At 41.2% G+C, this 27,578-nt stretch overlaps 1 protein-coding gene across 2 annotated transcripts in view; it reads right to left on the bottom strand.

The window, feature by feature from the left end:
• The window catches only part of vash1 (vasohibin 1), a 49,802-nt gene that overhangs the window by 18,608 nt on the left and 3,616 nt on the right, over window positions 1-27,578 (bottom strand). Inside the window, exons 2-3 of one of the 2 annotated variants that reach the window (XM_072567977.1) lie at window positions 16,219-16,307; window positions 8,564-8,620 (exon numbers count right to left, since the gene is read on the bottom strand). In XM_072567977.1, the coding sequence (XP_072424078.1) occupies window positions 8,564-8,620; window positions 16,219-16,307 (146 nt within the window). The remainder of the gene's footprint in view (window positions 1-8,563; window positions 8,621-16,218; window positions 16,308-27,578) is intronic. The other variant, XM_072567978.1, reaches the window with a different exon arrangement.

Raw genomic sequence — 27,578 nt, 5'->3', positions numbered from 1 at the left:
TGGATTCCTTACACGAAGGGCAATTGACATTGTCTATACCATGTGGCAACTGCAAGACAAATGCAGGAAACAGCATCAATCCTTGTACCCAGCCTTCTTTGACCTCACAAAGGCCTTTAACATTGTTAACCAAGATGGATTATGAAATATTCTGTTCCATTTCAGCTGGCCCCAAAGTCTGTCTCTATTCTATGTGTATACCATAATGACATGCAAGTTGTGATCCTAAGCCGCAAATCCACCACTGATCCAAAACATATTTGCATTGTGTTCCAACAAAGCTGTGACATCACATGTATGATCTTCTCAATCTTCCTTGTTTCAATCTCCACCTCGTCCTCACCAAGCTCCCTGCTCATCAACAGAACAAATGGGAACCTGTTCCCAATTCCAACCCCATTCTCTTCTAATCATTGAAATGCAGCATGCAGACGATGGTTGCGTCTGCACACACTTGGAAACCGGTTCTAAGCCAACATTACCACCTTCACAGAGGCAAACTAGAGAAATGACCTAACATTGAATGTTTGTAAGATAAGGGTCCTCTATCAACTTGCCCCTGTCACACCACACAGGCCCCAATTACCAAAACTCACGAGGCCTTGGACAACGTGGACCGCTTTCTGTACCTTGAGAGTGTGCTGTCAACAAGGACAGACAACTATGACAAAGCCACCCGAGGAGAAAAGAAAAAAAGTGTTTGACGACCAGGACCTCAAACGATGACCATGATCTACAGAGTAATTGAGATATTCACCCTCCTACATAGCTTAGAAACATAGTCTAAATACAACAGGCACCTCAAACCCAATGAGAGGTACAGTCAATGCTGTATCTACAAGAACCTACAAATTTAGTCACAGTTGTACAACATGGAAACAGACCCTATGGTCCAAATCATCCATGCTGACCAGATATCTTAAATTAATCTATTCCCATTTGCCAGCATTTGGCCCATATCCCTCTAAACCCTTCCCAACCATGTACCCATCCAGATGTCTTTTAAAATGTTGTAATTGTACCATCCTCCACCACTTCCTCTGGCAGCTCATTCCATACATGCAACCACCCTCCGTTTGAAAATGTTGGCAGTTAGGGCCCTTTTATATCATCCCCCCCTCACCTTAAATCTATTTTTGGGTTCCCCTATTCTGGGGAAAAGACCTTAGCTATCTACCCTATCCATTTCCCTCATGATTTGATAAATCTCTAAAAGGTTACCCCTCAGCCTCCAATGCTTTAGGGAAAATAGGCTCAGTTTATTCAGCCTCTCCCTTTAGCCCAAACTCTCTAACCCCTGCAACATCCTTGTAAATCTTTTCTGCAACCTTTCAAGTTTTGCAACAACTTTCCTATAGCAGGGAGACCAGAACTGAACAGATTTCTAATTCTCCCTGCTTAGGAAAGATGTTGTTGGCAGATTTATTGGCAGGATAGGCATATTAAAGGTCTGTATTATTTCTCAGGCCGATGTTCCAGCATCAAAACATTGCCCTTGCTCAAACAACACCGCTGGGCAGACCACATCTGTACGGCTCATTGGAGTGTCCCAAAACAAGCGCTGTACTCAGTTTCAACACAGCAAGCAAGGTCTAGCAGGGCAGAGGAATCTCTTCAAAGACACCCTCAGAGCTTCCTTGAAAGATTACAACATCCCTATCAACAATGTCCCAAAAACACAAATCTGGGAAGAACTGTACACTGATTGTCAGTGATGACAATGAGCTGAAACCAACTGTTCACAGAGAAAGGCATGGAGAGCAACCCATACATTCCTATTTTCCAATTCCACATCTACCATCTGACCAACTGTGACAGATTCTGTCAGTCAGTCATAAGATAGACCACTCAATCATCCAAGACCTCACTTTCAGGGTGAGGAAACAAATCAGACTTGACCATGAGGGACTGCACTTGGTCATTCTAACCTCAAATGTAATACAAGTGACTGTGTTTGTACTCATTAAATTTTTTAAGAGAAAACAGTTTTAGTTTACTATTGATAATTCCAGTAATATTACTACATCAATTAAACTGCAGCAGTTCAAAGGGCCAAATCACCTCCAGTTTCTTAAAGATAATTAGCAATGAGCAATAATGTTGATCTTACCCATGGCTATACCATCCCAGGAACAAAAACGCAAGGGGACGTTTATATCATATAGAACATAACAGCGCAGTACAGGCCCTTCGGCCCTCGATGTTGCGCCAACCTGTCATACTAATCTGAAGCCCATCCCACCTACCACTATTCCATCTACGTCCATTTGCCTGTCCAATGACGACTTAAATGCACTTAAACTTGGCGAATCTACTACCGATGCAGGCAAAGCATTCCATACCCTTACTACTCTGAGTAAAGAAACTACCTCTGACATCTGTCTTATACCTATCTCTCCTCACTTTAAAGTTGTGTCCCCTCGTGTTTGCCGTCCCCATACTTGGAAAAAGGCTCTCCCTGTCCACACTAACTTACCCCCTGATTATCTTGTATGTCTCTATTAAGTCACTTCTCAACCTTCTGCTCTCTAACAAGAACAGCCTCAAGGCCCTCAGCCTTTCCTTGTAAGGCATTCCTTCCATACCAGGCAACATCCTCGTAAATCTCCTCTGCACACTTTCCAAAGCCTCCACATCCTTCTTATAATGCGGTGACCAGAACTGTACACAATACTCCAAGTGTGGCCGTACCAGAGCTTTGTACAGCTGCAGCATAACCTCCTGGTTCCGGAACTCAATCCCTCTATTAATAAAGGCCAAAACACTGTGTGCCTTCTTAACAACCCTGTCAATCTGGGTGGCAACTTTCAGGGATCTGTGTACATGGACACAGATCTCTCTGCTCATCTGCACTCCCAAGAATCTTACCATTAGCCCAGTACTTTGCATTCCGATTACTCAGTCCAAAGTGTATTACCTCACACTTGTCCACATTAAACTCCATTTGCCACCTCTCAGCCCAGCTCTGCATCCTATCTATGTCTCTCTGCAACCTACTACATCCTTCGTCACTATCCACAACTCCACTGACCTTAGTGTTGTCTGCAAGTTTACTAACCCACCCTTCTCAGCCCTCATCCAGGTCATTTAGAAAAGTGTCGAACAGCAGTGGACCCAACACCGACCCTTGCTGCTAATAACGACACCAAGATGAACAATTTCCATCAACTACAGCCCTCTGTTTTCTTTCAGCAAGCCAATTACTGATCCAAACTGCTATGTCTCGCACAATCCCATTCCTCCACATTTTGTATAACAGCCTACTGTGGGGAACCTTATCGAACGCCTTGCTGAAATCCATATACACCACATTAACCAGTTTACTCTCATTTACCTGTTTGGTCACTTTGTCAAAAAACTCAATAAGATTCGTTAGGCACGACCTACCCTTCACAAAACCATGCTGATTGTCCCTGATCAGATTATTCTTTTCTAGATAGGATTTATAACCATCTCTTATAACCTTTCTCAACACTTTACCAACAACTGAAGTGAGACTCACTGGTCTGTAATTACCAGGGTTGTCTCTACTACCCTTTTTGAACAAAGGGAACCACATTTGCTATCCTCCAGTCCTCCGGCACCATTCCTGTAGACAATGACAATTTGAAGATCAATGCCAAAGGCTCGGCAAACTCTTCCCTTGATTCCCAGAGGATCCTAGGATAGATCCCATCCGGCCCAGAGGACATGTCTACTTTCACACTCTGCAGTATTTCTAATACCTCTTTCTTGTGAACCTCAATCTCTTCTAGTCTAGATGCGAGTATCTCTGTATCTTCCTCGCCAACATTTTCATTTTCTATAGTGAACACTGTCGAAAAATATTTATTTAGTGCTTCCCCTAACTTCTCTGACTCCACACACAACTTCCCACTGTTATCCTTGATTGGCCCTAATTTAACTCTCGTTATTCTTTTATTCCTGACATACCTATGGAAAGCCTTAGGGTTAACCCTGATCCTATCCGCCAACAACTTCTCATGTCTCCTCCTGGCTCTTCTGAGCTCTCTTTTTAGGTTTTTCCTGACTTCCTTGTAACCCTCAAGGGCCCTGAGTTTTCACATTTTGTCCTAACATAAGCCTTCTTATTCTTTTTGACCAGAAGACTGATATTACATTCTTTATCACTACACCCAACTTTCAATTTCTTTGATCTCTTTCCATCCCACCTCAATTCCCTACTTCCCTTCAGTATTTGGTTCCTAAAATTGGTAACTGAATCACTTATTATTTGATTGATCTTCTCCTCTGTTCGCTGACTTACAGTTGGACAAGTAGTTCTCAATTAACAGGTAAATAGATAGGACAGTCTGTCCTAAAGTAAGGTTGGACATATTACTTACAAATCTCAGAGGCCACATCAGATCTGTCGAAGACATTCACCATTCTTGCCAGGGGATTGAAGTCAGGCCCCATCATCTTTTTTTTTAAAAAAGATTGCCCTTGGTATATGGATTGAATTTAGCTAGCTGAAGCAGTGAACTCAATGTGGGACTGAAACTACAGGTTACATCTTCCTTTCTAACAGTAGATTACATTATCATTTTTCTGGTACTAAGTCTCAAATTACCAACTTACTAAATAGAAATGTTATCAATTTCCAATGGTGGGATTTGAACTCAACCTCTGGATTGTTAGCCCAGTATCAGAACCATGATGTTCCTGCCTCTCCAACGAAGATAATGATCAAGATGATCAAACCTGATGTGGTACTTTTCAAAGTTTGTCATTTTGCTGTATTAAAAACATAAGATCAATGTACTGTCATTGTTGTTACCCCAAAGGTTTTAGTTATGACGTTGCTATAGACATCTTTCCCATTAAGATGCTTGGCCGTAACAGCCTCACTTGCATTCCACCTCCACTATAAAGCTCTCACCATAACCACAATGGTTTGTATCATTTTGCATTTTACAATTCCTCTTCCAGTTTGATACCTCACTCTATTAGATGGATTTGTTTTGCTGACCATCAAAATGAGACTTGAGGTTAGAATAACAATAACTTGTGCTTGTACAGTAGTTTGAGCATAATAAATCATCCTAATATACTTCACAGAAGCATAAAACAAAAAAAAAATGACAATAAGCAATTTTAAAAGGATAAGAAAGCACATGATTGACAGCTTAACCAAGCAAAACATGGAATGAGTCCCTTGAAGAGAGAGATAAAGAGGCAGTAAGGTTTCGGAAGGGAATTTCAAACCTTAGGCCTGAGGCAGCTGAAAGCACATCCATTATCAGTGAAGAAATTGAAAAAATTGCTGATGGTCAAAAGGCCAGAATTGGCCAGATATCTGAACATGTTGTGGAGTCAAAGGAGATGGTCAAGAGAGGTAAAGTCATGAAAGGATTTGGAAACAAATATGAGGGTATTAAAAACCAAAATGTTGTTTAACTGACAGCCAGTGATGATTTGGGTGTGGTCAGTTTGCTCAAGTGGCCGGATAGTTGGTTTGCCATGCAGAGCAATGCCATTAGTGTGGGTTAAATTCCTGCACTGGCTAAGGTTACCTTGAAAGGTCCTGCCTTTGCAACTGCTCCCCACTTGAAGCTTGGTAGCCCTCAGGTAAAACCACCACCACTCATTTTTCTCTTTAATAAGACAGCAGCCTTATGATCCTCTGGGACCATGGCAACTTTATCTTTACTTGTGTCAGTGAGCATGGGCGTGATAAATGAATGAAATTCAATGAGTGTAAGGGCATGGAAATTGGAATCAAATCCAAAAAGGAGATAAAAGGCTGGGATAAGGAAGTCAGCAGCAGCTGCACTAAGGAACGTTCAATCCATGTTACTAATATTCAGTTAAAAGACTGAATGCTTATCCCAGGATGAAAAATGATATCAAGGCTGCAAATGGCCTTGCTATGTTTAGGTAGTTGCCAAGGAGAGGGCCAAACAATATTCGAGTAGTTTGACATCATTCAGGACACAACAGTCTGCTTGATCAGAAACCCATTCACAACCAATGAAGATGCACTGCCGTAATTCACTGAAGCTCCTTCTACAGCAACCACCTCTACAGAGAGGGATAAGGGCATCAGACCGAAAAACACCAGAATTTGCAAATTCTCCTTCAAGCAACACAACATACTGACTTGGGTCTACGTTGCTGCTCCTTCGTGGTCATTGGGTCAAAGTACTGAAACTCTATTTGCCAGATGGGCTGTAATGGTTCAAAAAGGTGGTTCACCATCAATTTATCAAGGGATCAGCAATAAAGTGTGGGCATTGCCAATGATACTTACATCTCATGAAGAAATGAAAACAAAAATGCAGCTGAGGGGTGACATATAGATAAGAAACAGAAGGGAGTGAAGGTTAGATCTTTTGGAACATCAAATATAATGCACAGCAGCAGGAAGAGAACGTATTGCAGCTGAATGCCTTGCTACAATCAGATAGTTATGAATAAAACCAGTAGAACGAAGTTCCACACATCTGAATGACAATGAGTAGCTAGAGGACCATGTTAACGGCTTCAGACAAATCAAGAAGGCATGTTGTTAGGTTATTATTTGTGACTTAGGAAAAAGCCATTTTGATACAGTGGCAAGGATGGCAATCTGGAGTTCCAGGAAAGATAGACAAGTATTTGAGTTTTGACATGTTTGAGAGGACAGGGAGGTTGAGAAAGGGGCAGACATTTACAATGATGGAGGGACTAAGGGATATATATTTTGTGGAGAGTGAGTGGTGCCTTTAGATTTAAAGGAGAGGCAGTACTTAAGGAGATAGAACCACTAAATGATATCAATTAACATGGGATCCAGGATGGGGAAGTGAGTTTAGTGGTTTAGTAGCTGTGGGGTGGAAAGAAGAGATGGGTCTCATAGTTAAGATAAACTTGGAAGAGACAAGAGGAGAACGGCAGAAAATTGGAGAAAGATATCAGTTCAGGCCTAGGGTGGGTACACGGAGGGAAACTTGATCTGGTCAGCTCAAGGAAAAGGGAAGTAGTTAGAGGCAGTTGATCAGAAAGTTAGGCCACATGGGATTCAGTGTGAGCTTGCCAATTGAATACATAATTGGCGTAATGGCAGGAGGCAGCCAGTGGTGGTACAAGGCCTGTCACCAGCAACGTTCCACAGGGATCAGGGCTGGGTGCTCTATCATTTGTCATTTATTTAAATGATTTGAATGAGAATATAGAAGGCATGGTTAATAAGTTTGTGGATAACATCAAAATTGGTGGTATAGTGGCCAGTGAAGACTAGGGGACATATTTTTAAGGCAAGGGGAGAGCAAGATCTATAAAAGATTTGAGGCAGCACGGTGGTTAGCACTGCTGCCGCACAGCGCCAGAGACCCGGGTTCAATTCCCACCTAGGCAACTGTCTGTGTGGAGTTTGCACATTCTCCCAGTGTCTGTGTGGGTTTCCTCTGGGCACTCTGGTTTCCTCCCATAGTCCAAAAGTGTGCAGGTCAGGTGAATTGGTCATGCTAAATTTCCCAAAGTGTTAGGTGAAGGGGTAAATGTAAGGGAATGGGTCTGGGTGGGTTGGTCTTCGGTGGGTCGGTGTGGATTTGTTGGGCCGGAGGGTCTGTTTCCACACTGTAGGTAATCTAATCTTAAAAAAAAACACATGGGGGAAATTTGTTTTTACACAGAGTAGTTCATGCATAGAATGAATTTCCTTATTTGATTTATTATTGGCACATGTTCCAAAGTACAGTGAAAAGTTTTGTTTTGAGAGCATTACAGGCAGATCATAATATCGAAGAACATACAGATCATACGGTGCTTAGACAGAGTGAGACATACAAAGTTATGGCTGACAAGTAGGTGGTCAAAAACATTAGATTTGAAATTAGAGAGGTCCATTCAGCAGTCTAATAACAGTGGGGAATAAAATGTTCTTGAACCTGTTGGTGTGTGTGTGTTCGAGCTTCTTATCTTGTGCCTGACGGAGGAGGTTGGAGGAGAGAATTACCAGGGTGGGAAGGGTCTTTGATGATGTTGGCAGCATTCCTGCGGCAACAAGAGTGCAAATGGAGTCCATGGATGGGAGTTTGGCTTCCATTATGGTTTGGGCTGTGTGAAATGTGGGAAGTGATGGGTATGGGCACAGGTACAACAGTTAAAAACATTTGGATAAGGACATGAATATGGGCTAGGAGCAGGCAGATGGGACGAGTTTAGTTTGGGATTATGAACGGCATGGACTAGTTGGATTGAAGACTCTGGTTCCGCGCTGAATGACTCTGTGACAAATTCATGAGTTCCTCTTCATTGTTCAAAATATAATATTCTCTTTATTAGAAACCCTAATGTCAGTACAACACTCAGTTGTAACATTCTCTGTTAGACATCATACCCCCAGTCCTATAAAAGACAGCTTTATACTATGTACAAAGCTATTTACCATTGTTTTCTGAAATTTATCAAAGAACATTTTATACCGCTTCAAACAAATTCAAACCAGGAAGAAAATTATGGCTGACTTGTAGTGATTAATTATAAGGCTGGCACATTGAACAGGTTTGCTCTAACATGCCAACAGCACAGAATTGACCAAAGGGTCATAAGTCAATGACAACTGATCAGTACTACTTACCCAGTTAAAGGTCGATTTTTCTTAATCTCAAAAAATTGTGTTCCAGTGTGATTGTACCTGGATTGGATGGTTAAGTAATTTAATTCAACATGCATGAAAAGGAATCACTGAAGGGAAGCAGACACAAGAGAACCTACAGAATATGGAGTTCTGCAACTGTCTGCTGCCAACTGCTGGGAGAGATATGATAATGCAGAAATCAATAATTCGACAGGTCTTTTTGTCTGAATGTTGGACAAATGAAATCAATCGGACAAGGTCTTCAAAGCTCACCTACACTGATGCATCCCTCCCTACCAAGCCTCCAGGCAGTAGTGAAGAGAAATTACTACTGTGTCCTGAAACAACAGCACTCTACAAAGCAGCTGGTGTCATTCTTAAAACAGAAGTTGTTTTTAATTGTGATCGCATTTGCAAAGAATGCGAAATGAAGCGTGTTAGTCTAAGTGTTCTAACCATTCACTAGCGGAGTAGAGCAGTGTTTAAATCCATTAACTCATAATTGCAGTTTGCATCCAATATGAAGTGTTCTGCATCTTCTAAAATGCTACATTAGCAAAGGAACAATCAATCAATGTGCGATGTCTGTTTTTGACCGAAATAAATTGGCAAAGATTAGCCGGCAAACTGTAATTGACAATGGGCTACTTTCAAAAGGGGATAGAGCTCAATTAAATGTATATTCTCACAAAGGGAAAAGTTAGGGTGACAAAAGAAAAAACAAAAAGCTAACCAATCACTTGGGTGACAACAGGTTGAAAATAATTTTTTTTAAAAAACAAGTGTGCTTATGACAGACTCGTGATGGAGACTCCAACAGAAAATCAGGCCAAGTGTGGAGAGGGGAGCTGAACACAAATGAAAGCAGCAAGAGGACAGTCTGAGATGAAGTCAGTAGCTAACCTGAAAAAAGAATCCAAAGGTTTTCTATAGTAATGAAAAAGACGTTAAAATGTCAAATGGAGCCAAATGGGAACTAAAAATGAGCTTTATACAAAGAGACAAGGGGCAGGTTAAAGGTATTAGATGAATGTTTTGCAACTGTAAGGAGAGCTTTGCTGGGATGATAGGGTGGTTTGCTTAGATTGTTTCTGCTAGCTAGGTTTATGCAAGGCAGTTTCATGGTTTTCCTCAAGCTTTGTGTCCATTTTGAAACAACTGAGTGGCTTGCCAAGCGATTCCAAAGTGCTGTTAAGAATCGATCACATTGCTGAAGTTTAACAAACATCTGCTTCTGATGAGGAAAAAAAAAGGAGAGTTTAGGAGGGTAATGCTGCTGATGTGATGAACAGGAACTTCCAAATGGTTGTTTGGAAGAAGTGACAGGATAAAATACAAATGAAGTACAAGCTTATGGACTAAAAGGAACGGTTGTAACAGGTTTACACATACGGCTGCGTTTCAGAAGACGGTGGTCGTTAGTGGCTCCCTTTTGGCATAGAGGAAGGTTTCTAGTAAAATTCTTTATGGTCAATGCACTGATCCTTGATCTTTCAAATAGGTATTAATGGCCAAAACCTTGGTACAGGGCACAATTTCAAATTTGGGTACAACATAAAACCGGAAAGCATTGCAATGAGGAAGATAATGAAGAAATTTAGAAGGACAGACAGAATGTTGTAATGGGTAGACAAATGGTAGATGCAAGTTAATACAGGTAGGATGAATGTGGATACCTAAATAAAATAAAGAGGATGATTGTAAATGGTTGTACAGTAGCAGAGGGACAAGAGGGCTTATTTGTATCAGGCCTGTGACCAGTGGAGTGCCACAAGGATCAGTGCTGGGTCCTCTATGTTTTGAGATTTACATAAATGATTTGGATGTGAGCATAAGAGGTACAGTTAGTAAGTTTGCAGATGACACCAAAATTGGAGGTGTAGTGGACAGCGAAGAGGGTTACCTCAGATTACAACAGGATCAGGACCAGATGGGCCAAAGGGCTGAGAAGTGGCAGATGGAGTTTAATTCAGATAAATGAGAGGTGCTGCATTTTGGGAAAGCAAATCTTAACAGGACTTATACACTTCATGGTAAGGTCCTAGGGAGTGTTGCTGAACAAAGACACCTTGGAGTGCAGGTTCATTGTTCTTTGAAAGTGGAGTCGCAGGTGGATAGGATAGTGAAGGCGGCGTTTGGTATGCTTTCCTTTATTGGTCAGAGTATTGAGTACAGGAGTTGGGAGGTCATGTTGCGGCAGTACAGGACATTGGTTAGGCCACTGTTGGAATATTGCGTGCAATTCTGGTCTCCTTCCTATCAGAAAGATGGTGCGAAACTTGAAAGGGTTCAGAAAAGATTTACAAGGATGTTGGCAGGGTTGGAGGATTTGAGCTATAGGGAGAGGCTGAACAGGCTGGGGCTGTTTTCCCTGGAGTGTCAGAGGCTGAGGGGTGACCTTATAGAGGTTTCAAAATTATGAGGGGCATGGACAGGATAAATAGGCAAAGTCTTTTCCCTGGGTTCGGGGAGTCCAGATCTAGAGGGCATAGGTTTAGGGTGAGAGGGGAAAGATATAAAAGAGACCTATGGGGCAACTTTTTCACACAGGTGGTACGTGTATGGAATGAGCTGCCAGAGGAAGTGGTGGAGGCTGGTACAATTGCAACATTTAAGAGGCATTTGGATGGGTATATGAATAGGAAGGATTTGGAGGGATATGGGCCAGGTGTTGGCAGGAGGGATTAGATTGGGTTGGGATAGCTGGTCGGCGTGGACAGGTTGGACTGAAGGGTCTGTTTCCATGCTGTACATCGCGATGACTCTAAAAGAGGCAGGACAGATTGGAAGAACTAAAATCAAAGCATGCAGCATCCTAGGCTTTATCAGAAAGAGTACAAAAGCAAGGAGGTTATATTAAACACTACATTAAGCAGGTATAAAACATTGGTCCGGCTTTACCTGGATTACAGTAATGTGGCATTACACTTTCGGGAAGGTGAGATGTTAGAAAGGATGCAAAAAGAAGTTAAAATGCATTGATGTGAGAACGTGGTTTAATCAAAGCATACAACAGGATCCAGATCACATGGATCATCCAAATCATTATCTAAAAAAAAAAGGATGGATATACAGGGCCACAGGGAGAAGGCAAGGGAGCAGCAGACATGAGCTGAATGGGTAACCATTATGGAGACTCTATATTGTCTAATCACATTCTTACAGAATATCTAATTCTATAAATAACCAAATGGTATTTCAGGGAAGACAGTGGCGTCATGGTTATGTCACCGCACTAATAATTCTGAGGCCCAGGCTAATGCTCTGGGTACACTGTTCAAATCCCACCATGACTCTAGTGGAATTTAAAGTTAAGTTAACTAATAAACTCTGGAATTGAAAGCAAGTCTTATAAAAAGTTATCGTGTTGTAAAAGCCAACTTGGTTAATAATGTTCTTTAGAAAAGGAAATCTACTATCTTTTCCTGGTCTGGCCTATGTGTGACTCCAGCTCTATAGCAATGTGTTGACTCTTAATAGACCCCACTGGCCTAGCATTACATCCAGTTCAAAGGCAATTAGGAACTGGCAACAAAAGCTAGCCTTAAAAGAATAAATTTTCTCAGTCTGATATTTACCCACCACATGATGTGGAAGGTAAAGAAAGAAAACAAATTATTTGAGTACAATCTGGATACCTCTTGTCAAAAGAACCATATTTGGAGAACATCTAGGTGATAATGACTACAACATAATACACTTTAGATAATGATAGAAGACAGAATACAAGAAAAAGCAGGTTAAGTGATTGGCGGAAAGCTGGTATTAAGAGACGGTTACTAGAGCATGGGAATATAAAAGGGACAACAATGTTGATAATCAATGATGTCAACCAACATAAGGCAACATTTAAAATGGTGTTCAGCACAGTCATGTAATAGTAAAAAGAAAACAAAAAAAACTTAAACAGCAGTGGCTGTCCATGGATGAATAATGATATAAGGAAACAATTGAGCGCAGGAGATAGAAAGTGAAAAGATTAGGAAAGAAGCCAAAGAATCAATTAAAAAAGGCAGAGAGAACTAGGAAATTAAATTATCAATGAGCATAAAACAAAAAGTAGAATATTTTACAGGCATATCAATCAAAAAGGATGGTTGTAATGCAAGTAAGGCCATTAAGGGTAATGCCTCAGATAGCAATAGAAAGGGGGAAGAAATAAAATAATTTATTTTGTTTGGTATTTATCAGGGAGATACAACAGGTAGAAAAGCGCATTCAAACAATAAAACAGCTATAGTGAATACCAACAAACACAGAATAATATCCCTGGTCTGATGGTTTATATACAGGGGTTTTAAAAAGAATCTAGGAAAGTAAACACAGAGACATGACTACACATATTTAAAGAATTCACCAGAAAAAGGGAGTAGATTAGATTAGATTCCCGACAGTATGGGAACAGGCCATTTGGCCCAACTAGTCCACACTGACCCTCTGAAGAGTAACCCACCCAGACCCATTGCCCTACCCACTGACTAACGCACCTAACACAATGGGCAATTTAAGATGGCCAATTCACCTAACTTGCACATCTTTGAGACTGTGGGAGGAAATCAGAGCATCCAGAGGAAACCCACACAGACACAGGGAGAATGTGCAAACTCCACATAGACAGTTACCAGAGGTAGGAATTGAACCCAGGTCCCTGGTGCTGTGAGGCAGCAGTGCTAACCACTGAGCCTCCATGCTGCCCCAGTGGTGATTAGATTCCCTACAGTGTGGAAACAGGCCCTTCGGCCCAACAAGTCCACACTGACCCTCTGAAGAGTAACCCACCCAGACCCATTTCTCTGAATGATGCACCTAACACTATGGGCAATTTAGCATGACCAATTTACCTGACCTGCACATCTTTGGACTGTGGGAGGAAACAGGAGCACCCAGAGGAAGCCCACACAGACACGGGATGAATGTATCACCCAAGGCGGAAATTGAACCCGGGTCCCTGGTGCTGGAGGCAAAAGTGCTAACCACTGAGCCACTGTGCTGCCCCAAAGGAGTGCCAGAGAACTGGCAGGTAATATATTATTATATTTAAAGAAGGTAAGCAGAATGAGTCCAGGGAATTATAGAGCATTAGCTTATTACAGCTGCTAAACAAAATAGTGGAATAATTAAATATTAGAATATCTAGAAATTAAAAGTTAAATAGTCAGTTTGATTTGAAGTGGAAAAATAACTTGCTTCAACAGTGTTCGTTAATTTCTTTTATGAGGAAACAGTGTCGAAAAATTGTAACTACTGCATTGCAAGTATCTAAATTTCACCCAAGGAAATGTGGGTTAAGATTTTGTTTGGAAGGATAGAAGTCACTAATTATATCAATTGAATAGGTACAATGCTAGGTTTGGGTGGAGGAGCAAAGGGTTCTGAAAGTACAAACACACCCATTACTCAATGCTGTGCTACAAGTTAGCAAAACCAAATAAAAAAAAAAGTTTTATTTCTCGAGGAACAGAATTTAAAACCAGGAGAACAATACTCAACCTATTGTGAACCTCAATTTGACCACATTTTGGAACTGTGCACAATTCTGGTTGCCAGTTGTAAAAAAAAAGTCAAGGGGACTGGAGGAGTCTTGTAACATCATGTGTAGCAATTCAGCCTCCGACCATTAAAGTCGTTAATCCTGGTCCATCGTTCAACAAGATCACAGTTGATCATCGAATCATACAATCCCTACAGTGCAGACAGAGGCCATTCGGCCCATCAAATCAGCGCCGACCCGACAAAGAGCATTCCACCATCCAACCTTATTCCTGCATTTACAATGTCTAATCCACCTAGTATGCATATCTCTGGCCATTATGTGCAATTTAGCATGGCCAATTCACTTAACCTGCATATCTTTGGACTATGGGATGAAACCAGAGCACTTGGCAAAACCCACGCAGACACAGGACAATGCGCAACCTCCACACAGCCTTAATTCCAGTTTCCTACCTGCACTAGTCCCACTCCATAATCCTTAACTCCCCTGTAGATTAAAAACATGTCTGGCTCAGTCTTGATTGATTAAAAGGGAATTAGAGAATTTAGGTGTTGATGCTGCTTTTCCACATTTTTAAAGAGAATTAATTCACCATGGGAAAATTTAAAGTGGTTCAGACATTTCACGTGGAGATCATGTCCAGTATACAAATAAGTTCGTTTGTTATAATTCTGGTTCCAACTACCGGTAACAGATTCAAATGGTCAACTGCAGAGAATCAGGCCATTCAAAAAAGGAGGGAATGATACTATCATGCCTCAGCAGATATCTGCAGCAGCTCTAAACTTGGCAGGTTTTTAAAATTCACCTTCTTGTTATCTATGGGAGGCTGACGTGCAGTGCCACATTTGTCTACATCACAACACGAAAATATGCAAACTTTAATTTGCGATGAAAACTACTTTTAAGGAAAATATCATCACTGTCAAAAAGGCAGGAATAATTAAAACAAAAAAAGGAATAGGCAAATTGGTGATGTAGTGGACAGAGAAAAAGATTACCTCAGAATATAACGTGACCATGATGAGATGGGCAAATGGAATTTACTTTAAATGTGAGGTGTTGCATTTTGGTAAGGCAAACCAATCTAATCAGGGCAGGCGTTATACAGTTAATGGTAAGGTCCTGGGAGTGTTGCCGAATAGAGAGACCTTGGAGTGTATGCTCATAGTTCCTTGAAAGTGAAGTGGCAGGTAGATAGGATAGTGAAGAAAGCACATGGTACACTTGCCTTTATTTTTCAGTGCATTTAATATAGGAGTTTGGAGAACATGTTGTGGCTGTACAGGACACTGGTTCGGTCACTTTTGGAATACTGCACTCAAAACTAGTTGCCCTAGATAGGAAGTACGTTGCAAAACTTGAAAAGGTTCAGAAAAGTTTTGCAAGGATGTTGCCAGGGTTGGAGGGTTTGGGCTATAGGAAGAGGTTGAATATTTTCCCTGGAGCATTGGAGGCTGAGGGTGACTTTATACAAGTTTATAAAATCATGAGGGGCATGATTAGGTTGAATAGCCAAGGTCATTTCCCTAGGGTAGGACAGTCCAAAACTAGAAGGCACAGGTTTAAGGTGAGGTAGGGGGTGGGGGGGTGGGAGATTTAAAAGGGACCTAAGGGGCAATTTTATCGCAGAGTGTGGTGCTTGTATGGAATGAGCTGTCAGAGGAAGTGAAGGAGGCTGGTACAATTACAACATTTAAAAGGCATCTGGATGGGTATATGAATAGGAAAGGTTTAGAGAGATATGGGCCAAGTGCTGGCAAGTGGGACTAAATTAATTAGGATATCTGGTCCACTACTGAAGGGTCTGTCTCCATGCTGTACATCTCTATGAGTTCATCATTATTTGACAATAACAGGGTGGCTCACTCACATTTTGCTTCACCCTACGTACTAACTTGAACAAAGGATAAACAGCTTGCTCCTTTTTATACACCCTTTATGGTGGGGGCTGCACATGATACTTAAGAAGAATAAGAGGATCCACTTCAGGCATGCTGTTTCAGAACATGTTGAGCATAGTCCAATTAATATTTCAGAAAGAAAATCTAATTGGATTCTGTTTGTTTCTGGATCTTGAATTATCCATTGTGAAGAGACATGGCCTGCAGACCAAAAACCCATTAGAGCACTCCAGCATTCCTGTTGTTCTGAAGGATACTGCAATTCCCTGGTGTATCTCTGTATGGCTTCCAGACGGTCAGGTACAAGCGTAGACAGCTGAAATGTAGGCACACATGGCATTGGAACCTGAAAGCACAGGAAATACACAAAAAAAACTAATATCTTTAAATATATAAGCAAACATTCAGAGTTATCCAGTGGAGTAGTTAATGGCATTGCCTGCATATTTATGCTTGCAGAATATCCCAAGGCGAGTCCATGGTATTTGCTAATTTGCAATGACATCAGTATCGCTCTGCAAGAAAGGAGACTACAAGTAGGATTCCTCTACGTGCAGGTGATCAGATTTTAAGTGATGGTAGGGTTAAATTTAACAGTAGCAGCTGGATTAATTGTGAACAGTCATTCCCCAAGCTGATACACAAAAAGTGCCAGATTGGAAGGTATTGGAGAATGAACTCATGAAACTATATCCAAGTAAAAGTTGGCATGTTTATAGTAGAGAGGCAAGGCAAGGTTAAAAAGGACACTCTTTCACTATGAAAATTAGCATTAGAAGAGTCACTATCTGCAAGTGAATTAGGAGCCTTGGATGATACCATTACTACCTAAATATAACATTTATTGTCACAATAAAGAGGCTTTTCAGCATGAAGTGGGAAGCAATTCCTCAGTTACACATCTTTGAGTAAAAGCTTGAAAGAAAAAAGTATAACAGAAGGTGTGGAGCAAGTTACTGCAGATGCTGGAATCTGTACTGAAATAATGAATGTTGTGATCTCCAGCATTTGTTGTTTTAAGTAGAACAGAAATATTGGTTTTTGAAATTCTCCATTGTTACAATTTCCCTGCCACCAACCTGGTATAGTCCTCATCTTTGTTCCTTCAAAGCAGAGGATTGCAAACTTGAACAAACCCAGGTACAGTTCATAGTCTTAAAACATTGAACGACTGGGCCACAACCTAACTCCCTCCCTCTAAATGCTTCATAGCCAATTTGATGCGTAGTTGCTGTTGTACTGGAGGGAATGTGGTACTTAACTTTTACACAGGAAGCTCCCATAAACAGCAACATTATCATAGAGATGAACAGCACGGAAATAGGCCCTTTGGTTCAACTCGTCCACGCCGACCAGATATCGCAACCTATTCTAGTCCCATCTACCAGCACCTGGCCTATATCCCGCCAAACCCTTCCTATTCATATAGCCAATCCAAATGCCTCTTAAATGTTGCAATTGTACCAGCCTCCACTTCCTCTGGCAGCTCATTCCATACTCGTACCACCCTCTGCGTGAAAACCTTGCCCTGTAGGTCTCTTTTATATCTTTCCCCTCTCATCCTAAACCTATGCCCTCTAGTTCTGGACTCCTCCACCCCAGGGACAAGACTTTGTCTACTTATCCTATCCATGCTCCTCATGATTTTGTAAACATCTATAAGATCACTCCTCCACCTCTGACGCTCCAGGGAAAACAGCCCCAGCCTGTTTAGCCTCTTCCTATAGTTCAAAATCCTCCAACCCTGGCAACATCCTTGTAAATCTTTTCTGAACCTTTTCAAGTTTTATAATATCTTTCTGATAGGAAGGAGACCAGAATTGCACGCAATAATCCAACAATGGGCTAACCAATGTCCTGTACAACCGCAACATGACCTCCTAACTCCTGTACTCAATACTCTGACCAATAAAGGAAAGCATACCAAACGCCTCCTTCACTATCCTATCTACCTGCGACTCCACTTTCAAGAAGCTATGAACCTGCACTCCAAGGTCTCTTTGTTCAGCAACATTCCCTAGGACCTTACCATCAAGTGTATAAGTCCAAGATTTGCTTTCCCAATATGCAGCACCTCACATTTATCTAAATTAAACTTCATCTGCCACTTCTCAGCCCATTGGCCCATCTGATCAAGATCCCATTGTAATTGGAGATAACCCTCTTCACTGTCCACTACACCTCCAATTTTGGTGTCATCTGAAAACTTACTAACTGTACCTCTTATGCTCACATCCAAATCATTTGTATAAATGACAAAAGGTAGAGGACCCAGCACCGATCCTTGTGGTACCCCACTGATCACAGGCCTCCAGTCTGCAAAACAAACCTCCACCACCACCCTCTCTGTCTTCTACCTTTGAGCCAGTTCTGTATCCAAATGGCTAGTTCTCCCTGTATTCCATGAGATCTAACCTTGCTAATCAGTCTCCCATGGGGAACCTTGTCGAATGCCTTACTGAAGTCCATATAGATCATATCTACCGCTCTGCCCTCAATCCTTTGTTACTTCTTCAAAAAACTCAAATCAAGTCTGTGAGACATGATTTCCCATGTGCAAAGCCATGTTGACTATCCCTAATCAGTCCTTGCCTTTCCAAACACATGCACATCCTTTTCCTCAGGATTCCCTCCAACAACTTGCCCACCACTGATGTCAGCTCACTGGTCTATAATTCCCTGGCTTGTCCTTACCACCTTTCTTAAAACAGTGGTACCATGTTAGCCAACCTCCAGTCACAGGTAAGGTGCCGGAAGACTATCAATGGTACAAATTTCTCAGTAAGAGGCCCAGCAAATCATTTCCCTAGCTTCCCACAGAGTTCCAGGTTATGCCTGACCATGTCCTGGGGACTTAGCCACTTTTATGCGTTCCAAGACATCCAGCCCTTCCTCCTCTGTAATTTGGAGATTTTTCCAAGATGTCACCATCTATTTCCCTATATTCTATACCTTCCACATCCTTTTCCACAGTAAATACTGATGCAAAATACTCGTTTAGAATCACCCCCCATCTCCTGCGGCTCCACACAAAGGCTGCCTTGCTGATCTTTGAGGGACCCTATTCTCTCCCTGGTTACCCTTTTGTCCTTAATGTATTTGTAAAAACCGTTTGGATTCTCCTTAACTCTACTTGCCAAAGCTATTTCATTTTTGCCCTCCTGATTTCTGTCTTAAGAATACTCCTACTGCCTTTGTACTCTAAGGATTCATTTGATCGATCCTGTCTATACTTGACATATGCTTCCTTCTTTCTCTTAATCTAAACCTCAATTTCTTTAGTCATTCAGCATTCCCTATACCTACCAGCCTTTCCTTTCACCGTGACAGGAATATACTTTCTCTGGATTCTTGTTATCTCATTTCTGATGGCTTCCCATTTTCCAGCCGTCCCTTTACCTGCGAACATCTGACCCCAATCAGCTTTCGAAAGTTCTTGCCTAATACTGTCAAAATTGGCCTTTCTCCATTTTAGAACTTCAACTTTTAGATCTGGTCTATCCTTTTCCATGACTATTTTAAAACTAATAGGATTATGGTTGCTGGCCTAAAGTGCTCCCCCACTGACACCTCAGTCATCTGCCCTGCCTTATTTCCCCAAGAGTAGGTCAAGATTTGCACCTTCTCTAGTAGCTACATCCACATAATGAATCAGAAAAAAAAACTTTTACACACTTAAATTCCCCACCATCTAAACCTTTAACACTGTGGCAGTCTCAGTCTATGTTTGGAAAGTTAAAATCCCCTACCATAACCACCCTATTATTCTTACAGATAACTGAGATCTCCTTACAAATTTATTTCTCAATTTCCCTCTGGACTATTGGGGGGTCCATAATACAATCCCAATAAGGTGATCATCCCTTTCTTATTTCTCAGTTCCACCCAAATAACTTGACTGGATGTATTTCCAGAATATCCTCCCTCAGTACAGCTGTAATGCTATCCCTAATCAAAAAGGCCACTCCCCCTCCCCTCTTGCCTCCCTTTCTCATGACCAGGTGATTCGTTACAAAGCGATTTTGGTGAAGTATGCATTTTGGCAAGCTCCCTCCACTGGTTCTGACAAAGGGTCATAACCTTTCACCCCTTCATCAATATTCTATCTACCTCTGCCTTGAAAAGATTCAAATACTCTGCTTCCACCACCTTTAAAAGGACAAAAAAGTGTTCCAAAGACTCTCAACTCAGAGTTTCTCAGTCTTAATTGGATAACCCTTACTTTTAATAGTGGCCCCTACTTCTAGGTTCCCCAACTAAAGGATACACTCCTTCCATATCACTGTCAAAACTTTCATGATGAAGTTTCAATTAAGTTGGTTCTTATTCCAGATTATGCAAGGCTATTCCATCCCCATAAAACAACCCATCCAGTCATGGTATTAGACACAAATTCTTCCTGAAAAAAAGAGATCAATATTGTACACAGTGCTTCAGATGCAGTCTCCCCTTATTATTTATTACGAGAGTAATTGAATACAAAGATGCTATTGACTTTCATTGTTACTTGGTGAACATTTGCAATTCATGTACTGGGATATCAGATCTCAGAAGTCTTGATAACCTTTCATCTGCTCAATTATTGGGATAGACAGGATATGGTGTGATAAACTCAAGGGACCGAGAAGCCTACTTCTCCTAATAAATTTGCACATTCTTTGCAAACTCTCACCTTTAGATAACATTTTTAAACTCCTGTCAAACATTTTAATATTTTCCCACATTATATTCCATTTACCAGATCTTCATCCATTCACTTAACCTATCAACATTAATTTGCAGATTCCTTATATTGCAACAAAGTTGAAGGGGTGCGTATGTTCACCTAAAGACAAAAAAATGAGACTATTTCATTGGAGTCTTATGTTACAGGCTTTAAATTTACAAATTGTACATGTTGCGGGTTGTAAAAATGATTGCAGATTAGTTATCGCGGATTTAAAAAAGGTGTAGATAAGATTGGACTGTATCAATTTCAATCTTATATAGGTGTGCAGAATTAATGTGAGAGGCATAACTTAGTAAGAATTAGAGACAAAAAAAAATGAAGCCATCTTCCTATTATGGTTCATTTTTTTTCTTAAGGGGGAGTGTTACAAAGTCAAAAAGAGTGTACGTTCACTTGAAGAGAGAAAGTGTTTTCTGAATTTTAAAGTAAAGTTAAAGTACAGCCATAGCTGCAGAACAGAACAGCTAAGAGACGGGCTGTTCCAAAACACATGTAACAATTGGCTGTTAAATGGGTAACTGAGTTTTGGCTGCTGTTTTGACAACAATTAAAATTTTCACTAATTAATTTAAATTATGCCCAGGATAACAAAATCCAATTGAGTTTGAATTTATTGTTGACAACATCGGGCCAGCAAAAGGGCACAATGTTGGGGAGTATAAAACTTGGGCATTTTGTAAATTGGTCAGAGCAATTGCCACCAAACAGCAGAGCAACTGCTGTAGAGCCGGAGATCTAACATCTTGCTCTCAAAGAAATAAGAAGGCACTCTCCATCAAAAAAAAAGGTACCTTTTCCTATAAAAGCAGCAAAAAAAAAAGACGACCCAGGGAGATCAGCTGACAGAAGAATGAAGACAGAGTCTGTGTGGGCTTGAGATTAAGTAAATGTTTAATAATTGTATAATTGGGACAGCATTTTGGGGTCAGATAGTAACTAAACAAGAAAAAGGGGGCTTGGATTTGTTAATAGATTTTATTTAGTGCTCTGTTTGGAAAATAAATTGTTAATGTTCTTTAAATAGTGGAAATTAGAAGTTCTCTTTCACGTCCTCTCACTTTTAATACATTATAAGGCGAAGTGAGCTTTTCTGGGTGTTTGGTTTTAATTAACAGAGGGGTTCAGCCTCTGTTATGACAATATCCTCTTCACAACTTACTTTCTTGCCCACCTTTTCTCATCCCTGTGGCATACCACTCAGTACATTTTGCCAACCAGTTCAAATTGTTTGCATTATCTTTTACATCCAAAAGAATGATGACTAAAATTTGTTTTAATGTCTCATCTCTTTTCAATCAGTTAGGAATTCAATTTTGGAAGCTGATGAGGGCACGTGTTCCTTATGAGGAAGTCACATCTTCACATTAAGAATACCCTCCATCGTGTTGTGCAGCACTAGCACTGTGCTAAACGGGACAGACTTGAAACAGATCGAGCAAATCAACAACCTCAAGGCCTGCCATATCCCAACTCTACCATTATGATCAAGCAAGGGTCAGCCCTGATTCACCAGAGAGTACAAGAGGGTTTGCCAGGAGCAGCAACAGATATAAAAAGTGAGGTACTACCCTGATGAAGCTAAAAAAGACGACCTGTGTTCACACTGTGTAAGCTGCAATTGTTAGACAAAGCTAAGTGATTCCACAACCAATAGGTCAGAGCTATACTCTGCAGTCCTGTCACATCTATTCAGAAATGGTAGTGAACAATTGAACAACTCACTGAAGGAGGATGCTCCAAAAACAAAAAACAAAAACAAAACAAAAAAAATCCCTATCATCAATTATGGAAGATCCTAATACGTCCATACAAGCGGAAGCAACCATTGTCATCCAGCAGTGCTCAGTAGATGATCCATTTTGGCCTCCACCTCAATATCATAGATACTAGTCTTCAGCCAATTCAATTCACTCCATGTGATATCAAGAAATGGGTAGAGACAGTAGAAAATGCAAAAATTATGAATCCTGACAAAATTCTGGCAATAGTACTAAAGGCTATGCTAATAACTGCTGCACACATTGCTAAGCTGTTCTAGTGCAGCTATAAACCAAATCTATCAACTGGCCAATTATTGCCCCATCAGTCTACTCTTTACCATCTGTAAAGTGATGGAAAGTGTCATCAGCGTGGTATCAAGCAGCACCTACTCAATGATGCTCAGTTTGGATTCTGCTAGGGCCACTCAGCTCCTGATCTCATTACAGTCTTGGTTAAAGCATGGACAAAAGCGCTGAATCCCAGAGGTGAGGAGAGAGTAACAGCCATATTTAACTGAGTGTGGCTTCAAGGCATCAGAGTTCTTATAGCATGAAGACATAGAACATTACAGCACAGTACAGTCTCTTCTGCCCTCGATGCTGTGCCGACCTGTGGAACCAATCTGAAGCCCATCCAACCTGCACTATTCCATATGCCTATCCAATGACCATTTAAATGCCCTTAAAGTTGGCGAGTCTACTACTACAGTTACAGGCAGTGCATTCCACGCCCCTACTACCCTCTGAGTAAAGAAGCTACCTCTGACATCTGTCCTTTATCTATCACCCCTCAGTTTAAAGCTATGTCCCCTCGTGTTAGCCATTGCTATCTGAGGAAAAAGATTGGACAGTGAGAGCCTATCTAATCCTGATTATTTTATATGTCTCAATTAAGTCACCTCTCAACCTCCTGCTGTCTAATGAAAAAGCCTCAAGTCCCTCAGCCTTTCTTCACAAGGGCTTCCCTCCATACCAGGCAACATCTAGTAAATCTCCTCTGAACCCTTTCCAAATCTTCCACATCCCTCCTATAATGCAGTAACCAGAACTGGACTAAGTACTCCAAGTATGGCCTCACCAGGAGTTTTGTACAGCTGCAATATGACCTCATGGTTCCAAAACTCAAAACCCTCTACAAATAAAAGCTAACACACCATATTTCTTCTTAATAACCCTATCAACCTGGGTGGGAACTTGCATGGATCGATGTATGTGGACATAGAGATCTCTCTGCTCATCTGCACTACCAAGAATCTTACCATTAGCCCAGTACTCTTTATTCCTGTTACTCCTTCCAAAAGTCAATCACCTCATATTTTGCCACACTAAACTCCATTTGCCACCTCTCAGCACAGCTCTGCAGCTTATTTATGTCTCTCTGTAACCTACAACATCCTTTATCACTATCCACAACTCCACTGACCTTTGTGTCATCCACATATTTACTAAACCATTCTTCTGTGACCTCATCCAGGTCATTTATAAAAATGACACAGTGGCCCCAAAGCAGATCCTTATAGTACCCCACTAGTAACTGAACTCCCAGATGAATATTTCCCATCAACTACCACCCTCTGTCTTCTTCCAGCTAGCCAATTTCTGATCCAAACCACTACATCACCTTCAATCCCATGCCTCCATATTTTGTGCAATAGCCTACCATGAGGAACCTAATCAAATGCCTTACTGAAATCCATATATACCACGTCAACTGCTTTACCCTCATCCACCCTTTGGTCACCTTGTCAAAGAACTCAATAAAGGTTTGTGATGCACAACCTACCCTTCAACAAAAACAGTGTTGACTATCCCTAATCAACTTATTCCTTTCTAGAGGATTATAAATCCTCTCTTCTACCCTTTCCAACACTTTACCCACAACCAGAGTAAGGCTCACAGATAAAAAGACTGGTCCACACCAGTCATCAAATATTCACGGATTCTAACAAAATTCTATACATCTTGTCCATGCCCCTCGTAATTAATGTTATATGCAGTTCCACCATGATTTAATTGCTCTTGTATTCAATGCCTTGACTAATACGGGCAAGTATCCCATATGCAAACAAAAACAGAAATTGCTGGCACCACTCAGAGAAATCAGAGTTAACAGTTCAGGTCCAGTGACCCTTCTTCAGAAGCCCATATATCTTCTTCACAATCTTATCTACCTGCCCTGCTGACTTCAAGGATCTATGGTGATGCACACCAAGGTTCCTCTGTACATCACAGGCTCCTAGCATTCAACATGTACTACCCTGCATTGTTAGTTCTCCTCACACATTTCAGGATTAAATTCCATTTGCTAATATGCAATAAGTATTAAGGAGATAACAATGATGGGAGGGGATGGGATGAGTCTAGGTGGAATGCTCTTCAGGAGGGTCAGTGTAGACTCAATGGGCTGAATGGCTTGCTTCCACACTGTAGGGATTCTATAATAATAAATCTAAATGGAGGTAAAAGGAGCACATATGAAATATCATAATCTAATTAAGCAGAGTCAGCATGGCTTAATGAAAATGAAATCACATCTGATTAGTGCTTTGAGGAAGTCTCAATGAATCAGAGTGGATAGAGGGAAACCAGTAGATGTGTTGTATCTGGACTTCAAAAAGGAATTCTACAAGGTACTTCACAAAAAAAAGGTTACATCATAAGAGTCCATGCCTGTTGGAGATAGTTTATTGGCACGGATAGAGAATTGGCTAATGGGAAGGAAACAGCAAAATGTGATAAGGGTTTTTTTTTCAAGTTGGCAACCATTAGAGTTGGGTTCCTGGAGGGAAGAAGCCAATGTATTGTAGTCAAATATGCAAACAAACAAAAAAAAAGTGGAATGGCAAGTCGGGACTCTACTCACTGGAATTTAGAAGAATGAGAGGTGATCTCATGGAAACATTTTTGGATTCTTAAGGATTCTTGACAGGATTAATGCTGAGAGGATGTTCCCCCTCAACCAGAGGGCATAGTCTCAGAATACAGGCGTGCCAATTTAAGACGGAAATGAGGAGAAATTTCTTCTCTCAAGAGGGTTGAGAGTCTTAGACCTCTTTGCCACAAATGCTGTAGGTGCAAAGTCATTTTGTATATTTAAGGCTGGGATAGATAGATTCTTGCTGAAAAAAAATGTGTTGCTGGAAAAGCGCAGCAGGTCAGACAACATCCAAGGAGCAGGAGAATCAACGTTTCGGGCATAAGCACTTCTTCAGGAACCCTGAAGGGCTTATGCCTGACACGTTGATTCTCCTGTTCCTTGGATGCTGCCTGACCTGCTGCGCTTTTCCAGCAACACATTTTTCAGCTCTGATCTCCAGCATCTGCAGTCCTCACTTTCTCCATAGATAGATTCTTGACCATGGAATTGAATTTATTGTCACGTGTACCGAGGCACAGTGAAAAGCTTTGTCTTGCGCAATAAAGGCAGATCACAGTTAAGTAGCATAGATGGTAAATAATAGGTAAACAGTGGCAAAGGCAAAAACAAAAACATAGGTACAGACGAATGTTAAGAGTTTGAGTCCATTCAGTATTCTAACAACAGCAGGGTAGAAACTGTTGCAAAACCGGCTGGTGCATGTGTTCAGGTTCTGTACCTTCTCCTCGATGGTACAGGAGATATAAAAACATTGCCAATGTGGGATGGATCTTTGAGATTATTGGTGGCCTTTCCTTGACAGCGGGCCTGGTAGATGGATTCTATAGGTGGGAGGTTGGCCTTTGTGATTGTCCGGGCCGAGTTCACCACTTGCTGTAACCGTCTCCAGTGAAGGAATCAAGGGTTATGGGGAATCTGTAACAAAGTGGGTGGAAGGAATATCAGCTAAGCCATGATCCTACTGAATGGCAGAGCAGGCTTGAGGAGTTGAATGGCCCACTCCCCACTTATTTCTTTGGGGTTAAGCTACCATTCTGATACTCTGACCGGTCTTCTATATCATCCTGTAGTCTGAAGTTGCTTTCATTCTTTCTACCACATCAATTTGTGTCATTTGTAAGACTTTCTAAATCATACCACCCACATTAATGTCTAGATAATTAATGTACACACAAAACAGTAAGAGACCCAACACCAAACCATGAGTGTGTAATGGTCACAGACTTCTAGTCACAAATCAAACCCTTTGACAATAATCTTCTGCTTCCAACCACCAAGTCAATTTTGGATCCAATTTTTAAAAATTAGACCAGAAGTTACAGGAGCAGAACTGGGCCAGTTTGTGAGATCTGCTCTGCCATTTGATCAGAGCTGATATGTTTCTCAACACCATCCTCCCCATAATCCCTCATCCCCTTACTAATTAAGAATCTGCCTTAAATGCATTCGATGACTTGGCCTCTATAGCCCTCTGCAGCAAGAACTTCCACAGATTATTAACTAGCCTCTGGCTGAAGAAATTCTGCCTCATCTCAGTTTTAAAGGTTTATCCCAACCACTAAGAAACAGAACCAGCAACAAAACTGGAAAATTACACGACCAACCTCAGTAGATCCAGACACAAATAGCAAACAGGACAGAACACCAACGGTTAACTGGAGACACACTGATGATGTTACCCAGAATGGTGACGAAACTTACCAGCTTAGGGAGCAAGTCAAACTTTTCCACAACCTGAGCTACAAATCTTCTTGAATACTCTGCATAACTGTAGCAAGACATCCTTGTTCCTGTACTCAAATCCTCTCACCATGAAGCCTAAACATTGAATTTGCCTTCTTTATTGCCTGCCGGACCTGCATACTTACCTTCACTACCTCCTGCTCGAGAACAACCAGGGTTTCAATGAATATTCCCTTTTTATGGGAATCTCTCTTATGTGGGACCTTGTCAAAACAAAGAACAAAGAAAATTTACAGCCCAGGAACAGGCACTTCGGCCCTCCAAGCCTGAGCCGATCCAAATCCATTGTCTAAACCTGTTGCCCAATTCCTAAGCATCTGCATCCCTCTGCTCCCCCACCTACACATGCATCTGTCCAGACGCTCCTTAAATGAATCTACCGTGCCTGCCTCTACCACCTCTGCTGGCAACACGTTCAGGCACCTACCACCCTCAGTGTAAAGTACTTGCTGCGTGTATCCCCCTTAAACTTTTCATCTCACGTTGACAGCATGACCTCTCGTTATT

The sequence above is a fragment of the Chiloscyllium punctatum genome, chromosome 4 (assembly GCF_047496795.1).
Source record: "Chiloscyllium punctatum isolate Juve2018m chromosome 4, sChiPun1.3, whole genome shotgun sequence".
Lineage (NCBI taxonomy): Eukaryota > Metazoa > Chordata > Chondrichthyes > Orectolobiformes > Hemiscylliidae > Chiloscyllium > Chiloscyllium punctatum.
This window is presented reverse-complemented; position numbering and strand designations above follow the sequence as displayed.